Raw genomic sequence first — 18,487 nt, 5'->3', positions numbered from 1 at the left:
GGAGGCACTTCCCATTATTTGATATTTTTATTATTATTTTTTAAGTCATTTGCACCCTATAGAGCACCAAATCCACACCCATCGTTAAAGGATTTCTTAAGTTTAGAAAAATGATCCGCCCTATTCCGTAGCTTCATAAAATACAAAAAGCTGTAAAAGCAAAAGAGCGTATGTTGCGGCTTTAATAAAAACACATCTACAATGCTATTATCTTTAGTTTGTGTTTAGTTTTTTTTTTGTGCTTAATCATAAACAGAAATTATGACTTATAATATAACAAGATAAAACATGAAATGTATAAAAACACTTAACGACCGGTCGGCCTAGTGGGTACCCTGCCTATGAAGTCGCTGGTCCTAGATTTGAATCCCGGTAAGGGCATTTATTTGTGTGATGAATACAGATATTTGTTCCTGACTCATGTTTTATATGTATATAGGTATGGATTTATCTATATAAGTACGTATATATCGTCGCCTAGTACCCATAGTACAAGCTTTGCTTAGTTTGGAGCTACTTTGATCTGTGTAAGATATCCCCTAGTATTTATTTATTTATCAGTTAAGCACAAATTAAAGATGACAGCATTGGTCGAATGATATACTGGTCCTAGTGTAACTAGACCGCGGGCCAGGAGCATATTTCGTCAGATATCGCCTCCCGGCTGATACTTTGTCAGATGATAGTTTAGATGCTGTTTTAAATTAAAAAACCGTCTGCCGGTTCTATCGCGTGGAATGACCGTCAGCTGTAAAAAGAACATTAAAAACATATGCATCTTACCACTATGTGAAGTATGCGTAATGTGTAAATTGCGTAATCCGTAATGACGTCTTTTCAGGCGTTTACGCCTGTTGACATGGTACATGCAGTTTCATGATTTGTTATTGCTGTCATAAAAGGTATATAGCGCTTATTTTTTACATGTTCATGCAACCAGCTGATGTTCTTACTACCGCGATATAACCGGCTTACGACTTTTAATATTTAGTGAAATTACCAAACTATTACTGCTGTCTACTTAAACGTAGCGTTTTGTTTAACTGTCAAAGCTACATTATCGATCCGTGTTTCCGAACGTTCAGCGAATTGTCAAAATCCAATTTGTACCTTTCTCGTTTGTTTACTTACAAAAACATTAAAATTATGACTAAAGATTTTCGATAATGACAAAGCGGATGCAATACTTCGGTACTGTATTCTTTCTGTGTTCGTTAACTTACTTCACAAATGTTGTGTTGACCGAGATTTTTGAGGACGAGACGGCGCAAGTAGAAGAGTGGCTGGACCAGAACGATCTTGGCGAATACAAGAAATTATTTAAGGAATATGGTGAGTAAATATACTAAAGTACGGCTAAAATTATGGAGATTCATATGTAGTCAGCTGTAAGTACGTAGAGTTATTACCTGAAAAGTAATTTATTTATTATTTGGACCAATCGCCGCGCTTCGTAACACACTCTGTTATGCCACGGACAAATGGAAGGGAAAGTTATCAGCTATCGCAGAATATTCATGATACCATGTACATTCCTAGAGTAAAGTCAAATGAACATGTCAAGTGAATATACTTAACAGAAGGATTTAATTTCTTGAGGTTTTTACTACATAAATAATAATCAGCTAAGGATTGCCTCATATTCCTTTTTTGGATCTAATGTCACTTGTATAACAAGATCCATGATAATGCAGTCTATTCAATCATGATCCAGTGAGGTTGAACTCCATTGTAGAAATGGTGTGAAATTAACAATTTGGAATACTTTGATAAATCTTCCAGTTTCGCAACAGATGTGTGCTGGTTACTCACAACAACTTTTTTACCTATAAAGCATGTTTAGTGATAAATACCAAATTGTTTTGGGTATATGGTTTAGTAGGCAAACAGTGTACAAACCTCTTTTATACATATAATTTTTTTTTTTTTATACTTCATCGGTGGCAAACAAGCATATGGCCTGCCTGATGTTAAGCAGTCTCCGTAGCCTATGTACACCTGCAACTCCAGAGGAGTTACATGCGCGTTGCCGACCCTAACCCCACCCCCCTCGTTGAGCTCTGGCAACCTTACTCACCGGCAGGAACACAACACTATGAGTAGGGTCAAGTGTTATTTGGCTGCGGTTTTCTGTAAGGTGGAGGTACTTCCCCAGTTGGGCTCTGCTCTAGATCTGGAATGACATCTGCTGTGCTGTGCCCTACCACACAAGGCGAGATGACATTCACATTGCCCATACCTCTCTTTTGGACGTAGTTTAAGGACATACCCGGGTCCAACCAACGTCAAATAACCTAAATAAATATTTAACATTCTTCCACAGATTGACTAAGCCCCACAGTACTCTGACAACAATATATATAATTTATTTTATTTAATTTTATTTATTTGAGGGTTACCAACAGATACAACACTACAAAAATATAGATAAAAACCCAAAAATACAAGAGTAAGTGTCTATCCAATTATAGGTAAACACAACATGTGTTAATACTTAATATACAGTGTGTCCCTAGCCATTGGACAAAGCCGAAATGTACATATGCATTAGGGTATTTAGAACCAGTGTACAAAGTATCATAACAAGCGGTGTAGCGGTTTCGAAAAAATTAACAAATTACCATTTTTTACTATGGAGCAGCCCTTATGTGTTAGTAGCTCCTAAGGTAATATCCTCAAAGAATAGTATGGAACCTTCTTCGACCTTTTTGAATATCTTAACGTAATGTCTTTTCATCCAACATACCTCAGTGCCTCAAGACAAAAGTCTTTAATCAATGTGTGTTACCAGTGATGACTTACGGCTCCGAAACGTGGTCTTTCACCATCGGCCTCATCTCAAAACTCAAAGTCGCTCAACGAGCTATGAAGAGGGCTATGCTCGGAGTTTTTCTACGCGATCGAATCAGAAATGAGGAGACCCGTAGACCAGGGGTGGCCAACAGGTCGATCGCGATCGACCGGTCGATCGCGACTGTTAGTCCAGTCGATCGTGACAAGGCAAAAAATATAAATACGTAGACCAGTTTCATTTAAGGTTTAAAGAAGTACGTAATTGGTAGATCGCACAGGGTTTCGTTAGTAAATAGAAGATCTTGGGTCTAATCAAGTTGGCCACCCCTGCGTAGACGAACTAAAGTCACCGACATAGCCCACCGGATTAGCAAGCTGAAGTGGCAAGGGGCAGGCCACATTGCACGCAGAGAAGATGGCTGATGGGGTCGAAAAGTGCTCGAGTGGAGACCACGGACTAGCAAGCGCAGCGTAGGACGACCACCCACAAGATGGACAAACGACCTTTAAGGTCGCCGGTAGACGCTGGATGTGGGTCGCTTCCAACCAGTACATGTGGAGGTCCAAGGGGGAGGCCTATGTTCAGCAGTGGACGTCTTATGGCTGAGATGTTGATGATGATGATGATGATGATATGCACAAAACTAAATGCTCTTACTGGGATGGGTGCGCCAAAGTTCATATAAAATTGCAAACTCGATTATTGAAACTCCGAAAATGTATCTCATACAATTTTACATCCTAATGATCATTATACTTTTTAATTTTAAACAATACTCATTGGAACTTCGAATTTATTATATCCATAATGTCATTCTACATAAATATCTCTAATACTAAAATTTATGCATATATTATTACTCGAAATATCGATTTCAAGCAATAACATTTTGGATCCTAATTTATGCATACATAAAAAATTATGCATATATTATTACTCGAACTATCGATTTCAAGCAAAAACATTTTGGATCCTAATTTGATGCATTTATGAATATTTGGGTAAATAACAATAAGGTTTTTTTTTAACATTTCACAATAGTATATTCATTAAACATTATTAAGTTTATGCTAACAGATATAGGATATTGCTATTTAAAAATGACATACAGTGCCAGAGTCACCATTAGGTACGACGACGAGCGAAGCGAGGAGGAGTGTTAGGTATCTTGCGTTCACAACACACCTGACTCGCTCACAAAAACGAAATATAGTGCCAGAGTCACCGTTAGGTACGACGACGAGCGAAGCGAGGAGGAGTGTTAGGTATCTTGCGTTCACAACACACCTGACTCGCTGTCAAACTAGACTATGTTGGAATTATGTAGTGCATACCCTCCAATATAAATCATAATCTCCGTGTACGTTCCGATATACGTTCACTTAAAATAAGTAATATAACTTCTGATCAAACAATTGTATGAAATAAGTTTATAAATAAAGAAATTCATACAAATAACATTATGAGCACCGATACATTCTCAGTAATAACATTATGGGCACCGATACATTCTCAGTAATAACATTATGAGTAAAAAAAACGGAATATGTATCGTTATGAATAATGTAGGTAGTAGTATAAAAAACCATTAAAAAAATATATGAGCAACAATTTTCGGAGAAACGATGATTATGACTACAAAGCGGTATCATTAAAAATATTCGAATAATAATTTGTATATGAGCCAATATGGACCCTACTGGGATTCGAATCCACAACCATCGGTTCATAGGCATGGTTACTCCCAACTACGTTGGACTAGTATGATAGTATTGCTTCTAAATAGCTTGTAACTATGAATAAAAATCGCCAAATTTAGATTTTGACTTCATGATCCATGAGTGAGGCGGCAGTCTATGATTGGAGGCTCAATCTATCACTATCAGTATATATGTTATAGACCAAGTGATAAATTGGGCATTTTTCATAATGCCCGGGCATTATGAAAAATGCCTAATTTGAGATGGCAATGTGATAATAAATATGCAAATAATTACTGCCTCTCACCTATTGGGCAAAGTAATGGCTGCTTTTACTTCTTGCAGCTCCCCCCCCCCCTCGCGAGACTATACCGCGATCTACAGGGTGAACAAGTTTCTCTTCCTGAACTCCTTTATAATAGAAGCATGGAGGGGGAAATCTGGACCACTGCAGTGTCACAGCTGCCAGGGCTTCAGGCATCATTCGAAGGACTGTCATAGTCCGCAAAAGTGCGTCCATTGTGCAGACCTCATCCAGCAACAAAATGCCGCAGGCCAAAAAAAGAGCCCTGTACATGCGCCAACTACACGGGCTCTCATCTAGCCCGTTACAGGAGATGCCCCGTGTATCTGAGAGAGGCCCATAATTGGAAGGCGGGCATGAACACACGGTCCGTAAGAAGGCAGGCCCGGTGACGAAGGCTAGCGTTGCAAAACCCACGGTGGAGTAGTCAGCGCCCGCCTCCCTGATGGCGCTGGCGAACGCCCCTACTCAAGGCGGCGAAAGAGACCAACCAGCGGCCACCAACACCACCAAAAAGGCTACAAAGAAAAATAAAAAGAAGACGAAGCCTATAGCTCCTGAAGCCGCAGCTCCAACTCCAGCAGCAGGTGACAAAGATCTGGCTGTAATATTATTATCGTAAGGCTTTATTGAAATCAAATTTTCAGCGCTTAATCTTATATGTACATCTATAGCTCTATATAAGTTTGACAGCCAATCCCTGGCATCCGTAGTTATTGCGTGCAGATTTTCATGCCTCTCGAAAAACGTCTCTTGGGACATTCTTCCGCAATGTGCGTAGTTGTTTGGACTGGCGCGCCACATTCACAGTTTGGTGAGGGTTTGTAACCCCATTTGTGGAGGTTGTGTTTACAACAGCTGACGTCGGACCTTATTCTGTTCACTGTAACTCAGATCTTTCGTGGCTCGTCTAGACCGGGTGGTTATTTTGTTGGATTGATCTCGATACTGTTGGAAAACTGAGTTTGTGTGCAGTACGAGTTCCAGTTTTCCATCCATGCCAGGTTAACGTAGAAGCATACTGTGCCCTGGAATTGGGAGTCTGACCAGATAGGTCTACGAGATTTGAGGCGTGCGTTAGGGAGGCTACCCAGTGTTTCTTCTGTTTTATTTACGTAGCTAACCAGAGTCCTCTCCTCCTACATGGTTGAGAGGATCAACCTGAAGAAGCATGTCGTCCCAGTATTCCTCGACACAGAAAAGGCGTTCGACAAGGTCTGGCATGAGGGCCTGCAAGCCAAAGCTGTCAACGTCATCGGCCCCACGTCGAGTCATACACGTTGTCAACTCCTTTCTCACCAACCGACGCTTTCAAGTGGCAGTTGACCTCGTGGGAGTCCCACAAGAAAGCTATCATCGCCATCTTGTTATGCTTGGTACACCGATGATTTTTCGGTGGTTGGCCGCGTCAAGCTGGGTCTGTTCGCAGACGACGCAGCGTACTACGCGTCGTCCATCACACCAACCTACGCCTCACTGAAGATCCAGCGCTAGCTTGATTTTCTACCTGAGTGGCTGACCAAACGGAGGTTCTAGGTGAACGTCACCAAGACGCAGCCCATGCGAGCAACTACTAGGCGAGGAGATATAGGGGCAGCACATGGCAAAATACCTAGGGGTCACACAGGTGCATCACAACGGAGCAACACACTTCGTCTACTGCTCCACAGCAGCCATCCCCTATACGCACAAAGCTGGGGATCTATAAGACTCACTTGCTAGGAGACGCTGAGTCTCCAAGCGATTGTTAGAGCGCCGCCAAAAAGGGCCAGAAATAGCCACCTCAAACCCCCCAGAAAAGGAAGTAAAAAAAATGAAGTTGATTTTTACTATAATTCGAAACTGAATTAAGAAAATAAGATCCGTCCGCGTCCATCCGTATTCGGTTTTAATTCAGTCCAGAACTAAATAAAAACAGTGAGCGTTTTACAGTAAACAGTGTATCATTTGACGTCCGCACGTTGCTATCGCGGACTCGGTTGGTCAAGGCGTGTTACGCGTTTGTTTTCCTCCTCGCACCTCATCCAATGTATCTTTATTATCAAATTGCCCAACGACCACGTAGCAATATTCATAATGACCAGACAATGTGATAAATAATGAAGTTCAGATAATAATTTATCACTTGGCCCGATATAGCTTGCCATTATTCATAATGCCCGGGCATTATATATAATGCCCACATTAATCACTTGGTTCATTGCATATACACTTTACCAGTTCCAGCCCTACTTGAAATTTTGAGAGAAATGGTCATGTTCATGTTTTCCCTTTTCCCATACATACATGCTTCTGTATAAAACAAAATTATAAAAAAAAAAGTTTTTAAATCAAGGATTTGAGAATTATTTTCCGTAAGAATGTAATTATAATAATGAGTAGAAGCTATTTCAAGCAAAATGTACATTATGTATCCAATTTTCAAGTAAAATAAAACTAATCTCTTTGTCTGGCAAATTCCCATAGTGAAGTGAAGCAGGGATCGGAACCGGTTTTTTGCAAAAACATCGAAATAACCATATATTTCGGTTTATTTTATACTCAAAATGTAGGACTCAGTTGTGTTTTTAGATAACGACTTCGTATTATTAGATTGCCCGATTAGGAATGAAATAATTAACAAAGAACGAAAAAATACCGTTTTCGTTCCCATACAAAAAATACCGGTTTCCGATCCCTGAAGTGAAGAATGCAAAATTGAAATGAAATCAATAATGATATAATAAAAATTTCAACAAGTCAAAATATGTGCCAGCTAAAGGGTTATGATTAGTAGTAGTTAATAAGGCTTTAAAGCTAGAACTATGCAATAAATTGCCTTAAAATGTCACAATTTATCAAAATGCCCATGTCTATTGAGAGCAAAGAATATAATACTCACTAGGAGATTGAGAGCCTGTATACAAACCACTGGTCAGGGCGGAAGTTTTTCGAACGGCGAACCAAAAAACGTTTTTAGCAACCTTAATGTTATGTTTAATTTACTGCCAAAGTTTTCGTAGCGCTACACTCGTAACGATCCTGGCGTTTTCCCGCTTTGTAGAGGATTGTTTCCGGCACTTAATGTGTTGAAAAGACCTACGCACTAACACACTACCATGGCAACTAACATGGCATTAACTAGCATGGCGGAGCGTGCTCGTCTTCTTGCTGCTGCGGAATGGGAGTCTGGCCAGTGGTTACTAGTCCTCCCTTCTCCGCCGATAGGAACGCTCCTAGATAACGTTACTTTTCGTCTGGCTGCTAGTTTGCGGGTAGGGGCTGTGACTAATGTCCCGTATCGCTGCCAATGTGGCTCCATGGTGGACAGCCTTGGGCATCATGGCCTCTCCTGTAGTAGGAGTGCTGGTCGGATTCCTCGTCATGCTAGCTTAAACGATGTCATCCGAAGGGCTCTTGTCAGTGTAAAGGTGCCAGCTATACTGGAGCCTGTTGGTTTTGCGAGGGATGACGGCAAGAGGCCCGACGGCATGACGCTGGTGCCTTGGAGTATGGGGCGGCCTTTGGTTTGGGACGCTACGTGTGTAGACACTTTTGCCGCGTCCCACTTACCGGGCACCAGCATTGGTGCTGGTAATGCGGCTTCAACGGCCGAGGATAGCAAACGGCGCAAATACAGTAAGTACGCTCGGCAGTGGCTACGTGTTTGAGCCTTTTGGGATGGAAACGTTAGCGTCATGGGGGCCCAGCGCCCGGCGCTTTTATAAGGGTTTAGCGTTGCGTTTGGTGGATGCCACGGGTGACCAAAGGGCTGGTCAGTATTTTGCCCAAAGAATTAGCATCGCAATTCAACGGGGAAATGCGGCCAGCCTGCTGGGCACACTGCCTGCTGGCGGCGAGTTAGAGGTGCTTTTTATTTGAAGTATTTTTTTATGCGTAACGATAACAAAAAGGTCCCTTTATTTTAACGTGGAAGTATGCATCCTGCCTAGCCAGGGAACCAGGAAGTAATAAATAATATTTCTTTTCCGCACTAGTGCATAAATTAGCACATTATGTAACTGTCGAAAATTTAAAGGGTCATATGTACTGTAAAACGTTGTAAAACGTGCGAATACTCGAATAGGTAAATAATTCGCAATTCGTGTCGATTTAAAACACGACCAAAGGGAGTAATTTATCGCCACTCGTTACGAATTTCCTATTTTTCGCACTTGTATCGTAAATAACTATTACGTGTTTGGATCTATAGGCACTTACAGAAAAAATATCGTTATTTTTATAATGAGAAGTGTCACTGAGATAATGTGTCATTTACGAAAATATATAGCCGAGTAATTTTCGATACAACACGAGATTTCTTCCGTTTGCTGCGCGCGGCTTAATACCAACCCTACTCCTATACCAATAGGAACTACACTTTCCTTAATCGAGAATTAACCTCCTGTTCTCCACAAGTCGTTTGCTTCAGTGATGATCAGTTAATTGTAGCGCACATTGCAGATCTGATACGTTCCGGGCCCGTTTGACCATTCAATTTAATCCGAATCAGGTCCATCATAATAACGCCCGCTACCATGAGATCAGTTTAAAATCTCATCAGGACTAATTCGCTTTATGCTTCTAATCAAATTAAGGATGGAATGATCCTTTCATACGGAAGAATATTTTGGTACGTATATGTATTAAATTGGTCAAATAATACTAAAGTCAATTTAGCACCGTCGAACAGCAAATCCAACGTCTACGAATAAATTTCCTCTGTATTAAGGTGGGAAAAAGGGCTACGGCCTACGGCGTAGCACATGATCGTAGGTATCACTAGTAGTTTGTGTTACTGAACGTACTGAACAAAACTCAAACGTCAAATTTCTTCAAACAAAAACGTCATTTTTCACACTGACATGTCCGATCCATATCGTATCTAGACCCAATATTTGACGTATCTTAAAGTTCGAATCGGGCAAATGTGCAGGATTTGAACTATAAATAAATATTATTATTTGTATGTGATGTACATAATTATGTAACTCAGTGCATCTCGTTTATAGTTAATGTTATTAGGTATAAATACGAAGCACAGTTAAAGATGGGTTACTTTTACTTAAGTAAGTGTGTCTGCCGGACAGACTGGTTTGTAGTCAATCCATATTCAAATGTGTTGTGTATCTGGTTTATTATAGGTGCTTATATGAAATCCACATAGGTACGGTATATGACAGAAGTTTCCGTTTGACCCAATGGTTGACTGGTAGAGAATGCCTTAAGACATTAAGTCCGCCATTTGATATCGTCCAATAAACTTTAAATAAATAAATAAACACGTTTATCCAAGTCAAACTGAGATCATGTAAAGCTAAACGACCAAACAATAGCATCTCTAATGAATCAAATTTCATCTTACACCAAATTACTTCCCCTAAGGAAAAGTTGAAAACGATAACAATGCGACAGAATAGCGATAATACCTCAGTACAAGCCGTCCCGGTCCCATGACGTCCCCTGCCGCTCACACAAAAGCAGGGGGGCAGGGTAGGGGTAGCAACCACCCGGCCAAGCTCAGTCTCGCCGCAGCCTTCGCGCCGCGCGGACGTTCCACATGCATATCCGCAACACATCACCGAAACTGCTTTAACTCGTCATGTGATACAAACATCATCAATAGCTCAAGATCTATTAACTAAAGCAATATTCGTATATAGTTTATAACATTAAAGTGTATAAGATTTGGATGTGTTGGTCCTTTGTCGAGTTTCAATATGTGGCAGTTTGAGGACTCTGAGATATGTTCCATAGGGATGATCCATCCTTCCCACAGCCGCAACTCAGGCCTGTCGATGCTGTCGGGGGTGTCACAGTTCTCAGGTAGGCTTGTCTCAATCAGAACCTATGTTCGCAAGGGCTGATAGTCGTCGGCACCATAATAACAAAACAATGCACAAAGATAGAAGAGATAGGTATCGTATATTTGCTGGTGCATTTTTAAAGCTTTTAATAGGAAATGCATGTATTTATTAATCGGTTGCTTTATTTATAGTTTTGGTAAAGCTTTAGTGGTAAAGTTTACTGGACCCCACACGACATGTTGTGGGTGGACAAGTTATGTCAACAGCAGATTTAAGGTAAACAGTTGAGTGAAACGCGTTAGTAGTGATCTTAATTCTAGTAAATCTAGTAATATCTCATTGTAAGGATGATAAAAACGGCGTTATTTTTGTTTAGGCACTTTACAGTACCTACCTCACCTACGCTAAGTTATCAAAAGTTCTATCAACATTTCAAAATCATTGGTATTATAACATGTTATTCTAAAACTAAACCTTATCACCAGCAGCCATATTCGTCGCCTCCTACACAGTTAAAGTCGTTTCTAACACACAAATGTTGTTATACAGTAGAATAGTTCCTACACTTGACAATTGAATCCCACCGAAAACATTTTCATGTAAAATCTTGCCAAAACGAAACCATAAGGCTCGCACTCTCAAAAAGTTATCAGATCTCATGTAGATAGAGCCCAGCCTCTAACTCTATAACTTCTATAAGTCCTAACTTCATAAACTTTACACCTTATTCAAAATATGTGGCTTGGCCATTTCGTTATTACAAGAACTATATTGTATAACATAGTAAAGTAATGAACAGTGAATTTCACGTTACGCTCATGTGATGGAGCCGAAACGGCCAAGCCACATATTGTGACTGAGGTGTAGAGTTTGTGAAGTTAGGGCTTGTAGAGTTAGAAGCTTGTGATGTAGAGCACATGAGATCTGATAACTTTTTGACAGTGTAGGCTTATGGTTTCATCTTGGAACATTTTACATGAAAATGTTTTTGGTGGGATTTCACTTCTTTTTTTTAACCGACTTCAAAAAAGGAGGAGGTTCTCAATTCGTCGGAATATTTTTTTTTTATTTTTTTTTATGTATGTTCACCGATTACTCAAAGACGCCTGGACCGATTTGCAAAATTCTTTTTTTGTTTGATAGGGTATACTTCCCAGGTGGTCCCATAGTCATCAGGTCAGGATCTGATGATGGTATCCTTGAGAAACTAGTGGTATTCTTAAAATTTTATAGGCAATTTTAACGTTTTTCATATACTTCGTAAAGCTATTTAGGTATTTGCGCCTGGTAGTCATCATCTCGTTGCAGAGCTGATGATGGAAGATACAAATCCTTAACGGTAAAGAGATAGGGGGTAGATAGCTTCCGTTGTTGCAACAATACGTTTACTTTAATGATGATGAATACACGGGAAACCTTGTCAATACTAGCAAACCGCTTTCTTGGCCTAATGAATAGGTACCTGTCTACCTTTAGTCAGTAATGAGATTTCTCAACCGTTGCATTTCTGCTAATGCCCGTTCATCGTGGGGTTTAGTTAACAGTTTAGTGGGTTCTAAATCAGATAGAGCTATTCCTTCCAGTTTTTACTCTGCTACATATACTTGTCCCTTAGCAAAATTCTTTTTTCCTAAATCTATAACAGCTTTATCGAGGGTTATACCCTGTAGTTTATGTACTGTTACAGCCCAGCATAAAATAATAGGTAACATTCAACTTCTTCAACTTCAACATTTATTCAGCAATTAGGCCACAAGGGCACTTTTACACGTCAACATGGAATTTACATACAAACAAAAACAAGCGCATCAACAATAAGGGTTACCCTCATGTGGCAGAACAATATTGGTCAGAAACACACTTGGCATAACATGTTTCGCAGAGACACTTTCGGTCGAATGGTAATTTTGCATAAAGGTATAGTTGGAATTATTAATACCACGCATACGACACATTTTGCAGAACATTGTTTCGTAGAACATTACTTTGGTCGACTTTGGTTTAGCATCAAAATTCAAAATTCAAAAATTTATTCTGCAAGTAGGCCTCAAGGGCTCTTTTACAAGTCAATACAACATTTATAGTAACATCATATAGTGACATGAAAAATAAATAACAACATTTATAAATACAACAGCCAATACCTGGGTAAACATTACATTATAATAATCTTAAAATAAATAATTAATACAATACAATAGAGATGTATAGTCTCTATGGTTAAAAACACATTAAATCTGGAGATGTAAAAGGTCCCCAATGTCAGAGTACTAATACTAATAAAATTTGGAGGTGTAAAGTCTCTACAAGTGTCAAAATAAATAAATAATCATTTAGATACCATAATAATCCTATAGCGTACTATTACATTGCATAATTATTTTCTGCTAATAAGTAGGCATAATAGGATTGTTAGGTATCTTGCGCCCCCAACACAACCGACTCGCTATCAAAAAGGAAATACAGTCCCAGAGTCACCGTTAGGTACGACGACGAGCGTAGCGAGGAGGAGTGTTAGGTATATTGCGTCCCCAACACACCCGACTCGCTATCAAAAAAGAAATGCAGCCCCAGAGTCACCGTTAGGTGCGACGACGAGCGAAGCGAGGAGGAGTGTTAGGTATCTTGCGCCCTCAACACACCCGACTCGCTATCAAAAAATAAATACAGTCCCAGAGTCACCGTTAGGTACGACAACGAGCGAAGCGAGGAGGAGTGTTAGGTATCTTGCGTTCCCAACACACCCGACTCGCTATCAAAAAATAAATACAGTCCCAGAGTCACCGTTAGGTACGACGACGAGCGAAGCGAGGAGGAGTGTTAGGTATCTTGCGTTCCCAACACACCCGACTCGCTATCAAAAAGAAATAGGAAGAAATAGTAATAACATGTAGCTGTGAGACACAACATTTTGTGCTTGTATGTCAGATAAAAGACGCAATAGCTACACAAAATTACTGCTTAAATTAACTTAAATGTACTATGAGATGTAAAGGTCTCTAAGTGTCAGAATTATTAAAAATATAGGTATACACAATCAAATTAAACACAAAATAAAAGTAAAAATTTAGAGATGTCCAAAATCTAAAGTCCAAGTGTCTAAAATTAAAACTAAGTTAAACAATATAAGTCAGGAATATCTGAAACGGTCATTTTGTTCCAGTTTGCCTGAGCAGGAATTTTTCGTTTTTTAATATGATTTGAACAACGAGTACAGGTCACGATATTACCTAAAGCGATTAAAACAGCAGGAAGTAAATTGTCTAGATTTGTAGTTACTAGTCTCGTATACGCTGCTGAGGATATATCATTTTATTGCAAATGGTGCACACCACATCATGGTGGCTATATATATATATATATATATTTACATCACTAAAAAGCAAAAAATAAATAATTTTTAATTAAAAAAAAAAACCGCCTTCAAAAAATATCCAATAAAGAAAATAGTAACTATATACACAGTAAGATAAAACACTAAAAAGTTAGAAATAATAAAGTTTTTTTCTGTATTATAAATCCAAAGTTCGTTAAAGAACCCCTTTACAAAATATATTATTTACTTACAAATCAATAATAATAAACAATATTTGGAGTCGGTGCCAGCAACGATATAAAAATAACTAGTGATACAACTTAAATGTCGTTTTCAATTCAATAACTTAGAAATTAGTAGATAATGTAGATATGTTTACAAAATCTTAATCCCATTATATCGTTGGTGGCTGGTTATTACAAGAACTATATTGTATAACATAGTAAAGTAATGAACAGTGAATTTCACGTTACGCTCATGTGATGGAGCCGAAACGGCCAAGCCACATATTGTGACTGAGGTGTAGAGTTTGTGAAGTTAGGGCTTGTAGAGTTAGAAGCTTGTGATGTAGAGCACATGAGATCTGATAACTTTTTGACAGTGTAGGCTTATGGTTTCATCTTGGAACATTTTACATGAAAATGTTTTGGTGGGATTTCACTTCTTTTTTTTTACGTTCCCTATGATGCAATCTTCCATCCTCTTTTAGTTGATTTACTAAAAATCCCGAAATATGTATTTTATTATTTATAACAAGGAGTCCATGTCCATATATACATTTTCAGACCTCTAGCATCAAAACTTGCGGAACCCTCATACAAATTTTACATCCACTCGTTTAAAGGGTTGATTGTTGTTTGTGTACTAATACTAGCTTACATACCAAATGAGTGAGTGAGTCAGTGACGAATTCGGTTTTTTTAGATATCAATAAAATCTAAGGAATAAGAGCTATGCAATTGAAACTTTTTATGTTTAATAGTTCCACTATTGGCATTAAATCCTTAGAATTTTGTTTACCTGGGATAATCCAAACGCAAATTATGAGGGTTCAAAAAAACGACGAAGCGCTTTGAGAAAAGGTAGTTAGTGCCCTTGGGTTTCCTTGGCTCGTCTTGGCGAGACACTACCTTGCCCCCAGATATAATTTTATTAATTTGTCTTATAGAAAACTTAATTTGTAATACGTATAGGAATTATTGATATAATGCACTTATTTATAAGCATCTGTCTTTGCCACACCCGATACGGGTAGCATGTATTGAAACAATTGTTACCTACTGGAAGACCTTATATATGTACAGTCAGCATCAAAAGTAGCGGATCAAATAACGTTTCATTAGTATCTACTATTCTGTAACAGCTTAACAAAAAGTAATGTCTTTAATATCGAACAACTAAGACTGTAAAAGATATACTTTTGAGCGCGAATTTTAACAATCTATATTTGGAAAAGTTATCCGGAATATCAGATACTCTTGGCGCGTTGTTTCATCCGCTACTTTTAATGCTGACTGTACATACACACATGTAAGCAATTATAAATAAATAAATAAATAATTGTCACGTAATTCAATAAATAAATAAACGAATATTTGGAAAAGTTTTCCGGAATATCAGATACTTTTGGCGCGTTGTTTCATCCGCTACTATTGATGCTGACTGTACATACATACATGTAAGCAATTATAATTAAATAAATAAATAATGGTCACGTAATTAAATAAATAAATAAACGATGAACATAAATAAATAACTAACCCGGGACCATCAGCTTCGTAGGCAGGGTCACTACCCACTAGGCCAAACCGGTCGTCAAAACACACAACATACAACATGAACATACCTACCGCGGCCGATTATTTAAACAAAAGTTATTTTTGGTTTAACCCTTGATAATCGTAAGTAACTTCACACACGGTACGGTTGAATTAAAGACTACACTAATATTTCAAAATATAAACACGTTACATGTTAAATCCTATTAAAAGTATGGTACTCTGTAGTACCAGCTCCTATCGTACAAATACCGGGCACTTGGCGTATTACGTAATATGAGGCAAGCATCACCGTAATACCTACATGAATTGATTTGTTATATCTACAAACAGTAAAAACATGCAACTTTCGAGTTCAGTACCCCTAGTGTAAATATTTGCGACAGCGAAACGTGACGTACGCGTTTGCGTTAATTGTCATTTTGTATGAGATTTTTGACTTTCCAAAACGTCCCGCTTGGCGCGCTGTTCAAAAACCCATACAAAATGAGACTTAACGCAAACGCGTACGTCACGTTTCGCTATCGACTAAATTTACACTAGGGGTACAGGATATTAGATGGGGCTTTATTACACGTAGATAAACGTTACAGGGCGCGTAGTTAGTCAACACATACCCATACATAATTATAATGATGCAAATTTTCTGAATTACTACAATTCTAGCACAGGTACAATCAGATCCGATTAATTTAACTACTTTGGTCGCTACCTCGCTACTAGTGATTTGATAGTGTCTATAGGTACATATATGTTTTGCTTCAATCACTTTCAATACATCATAAATTATATACAGCTTAGCACATATGGGACTCTGTCCTGTGTCCTGACAGTTCGATTTTCGTCGCAAAACGTTCGCTTGGATTTACATCCTTCCAAGTTTCCAACGTATCTTTAGCGACGTATGAACATTTATTATATCACCATGAAGTATATTTCAATACGATAGTCTAGCGTGGGAAGTTTCGCAGATGTAATAGGGCCATGAAAGCGGAACAAGCAAAACAATTTGCTCAGTAATCTTATAGGATTGTATTTGTGTAGGCCCCATTTGGTTAGTCGTCGGATCCCTTTCAAAACTTTGTCTTTGAATTTAAGCGTATTATTCAAACATCGAAGTATTGGGAACTACAAACCGGGTATAATTATTACTTTAAGCATAAAAGCTTTAGCAAGGCTGATAAATTATATAATAATAATAATATATAAGATAAAAGAATAAAAAATACTGGCTGTTTACAATAGTTATTTGTGTAACAAGAGAGGAAAGTTAGTTTTTCTTGCGACTGTTGATTCAAAAACACGGGATGTAAAATAACTTTGCTCTCATGTGACACATACAACTTTTCACCTCAGTAGTGAGAACATATTAAAGGTAAAAAAAATTCAACATCAAGTAAAGTTTTTATTCCTGTATTCATGGCCTTTACTAAATTAAAAAAGCTACTTTGTCTCACTCCCTGGAGTGACGAAAGTAGGCTTGTTCGAGTTGCTGAGGTGAAAAAATAATGTCACTAAAACAAATCTGAACTAGGGTTTCTGGTTTCTCGACTCTTTTAATTTCTCGAGGCACGGGAATTCTCGAGTATCTCGAGAAATGTTGAAAGTCTCAAATTACATAATGTTAAGTATTTAATTTTTTTGCTTTATTACAAATCAGATGCATAGGAGTCGTTGGTGAGATCAATAATTATACAAATGGTAATTAATTACCATAAATTGCACTTAATAATCAAAAATTCCACAACAAACAAAAAAAACTTTCGGTGCAGGCGTGCGCGTCGGGGATGTCACATGCTATAGTGTATTTCTTTAAGTATTTAACAAAATGTAAACAAACCACAATATGGTGTTTTATTAGGCAAGAATATTCAAGTGAATTAATTTTACTCGATGCGATAAACTTACAGAAGATTTACTATGTACTCAACGTAATAATAAAGTTGCTAAAAGAAATAAGATAAGCGATCTAATCTGGACGTGTCTTTTTATTGAAAAACACCGTTCAAAAATAATTCGAGGCAAATATGTAACAATTATAAATCATATTACACTTTACACCCACTTACATTATTTTGATTTCAAAAGTAATAGTTACTATTTTTTTAAGCGTTTTTAATAAAAGACGCGTCAAGACTGTTAACCTTTTTCTAATGGTAAAGGAAGCATTAAATTAACTTTAAATTCTTTAGACATTTGAGGGAAGTAGTTCAAAAGTTACATAATATGAAAATCTGTTGAAGCCAGAACGACAGGGGACGCAAGAGGGGACGGATAATTATTATTTGGTTGGTTAACTAGTTTACATTGATTTATATAACTACCTAAGGGCCTCCGCTAGCTGACGCGGATTATCCGGAACGGACGCCCCGTCTAGTAAGAAATTGTATGAACAGCGCTAACTGGCGCGGGCGCGTGCGACTGTTTTGGCCTGGGAGCAGGACCCGCGAGCGTGCGCACGCGGCGGGCGTCCGCGTCAGCTAGCGGAGGCCCTAACGAAACACAGTGTAGACACATCACCATCACTCGAGAATTCTCGAGCAGAAACCCTAATCTGAACATACTACGAGTATACAAGTTTAATTATGCAAATACTTATAAGCTGCAGGTAGCTGAAGGGCGTCCAAGATAAATGAACAAACATTTTTATACCATAAAAACATGATTCGCCTTTATTGCAAGTTTTTCCAACTTTCTATACATAAGAAGGCCATTTGTTAAGGAAACATTTAGCTCCTGTGTTTATAGACCAAACAAACAATCGGCAGGAAGCGCCCGGGCAATAGTTTTTCACAGTCGAACCCTCGTT

At 38.5% G+C, this 18,487-nt stretch overlaps 1 protein-coding gene and 1 pseudogene across 1 annotated transcript in view; both read left to right on the top strand.

Moving 5' to 3' along the window:
• The first annotated feature begins 1,103 nt into the window (after positions 1 to 1,103).
• On the top strand, positions 1,104 to 6,947 carry LOC133530472 (uncharacterized; annotated as a pseudogene).
• Positions 6,948 to 7,086: 139 nt separating this feature from the next.
• LOC133515538 (apoptosis-resistant E3 ubiquitin protein ligase 1) overlaps positions 7,087 to 18,487 on the top strand; it is a 97,459-nt gene continuing 86,058 nt past the window's right edge. The window contains exon 1 of the mRNA XM_061848087.1: positions 7,087 to 10,603. Within this exon, the coding sequence (XP_061704071.1) occupies positions 10,498 to 10,603 (106 nt within the window). The 5' untranslated portion in view covers positions 7,087 to 10,497. The remainder of the gene's footprint in view (positions 10,604 to 18,487) is intronic.

This window comes from Cydia pomonella, chromosome 2 (assembly GCF_033807575.1).
Source record: "Cydia pomonella isolate Wapato2018A chromosome 2, ilCydPomo1, whole genome shotgun sequence".
Lineage (NCBI taxonomy): Eukaryota > Metazoa > Arthropoda > Insecta > Lepidoptera > Tortricidae > Cydia > Cydia pomonella.
Note: the sequence above shows the minus strand (reverse complement) of the source record. Positions and strands in the feature narration are given on the sequence as shown.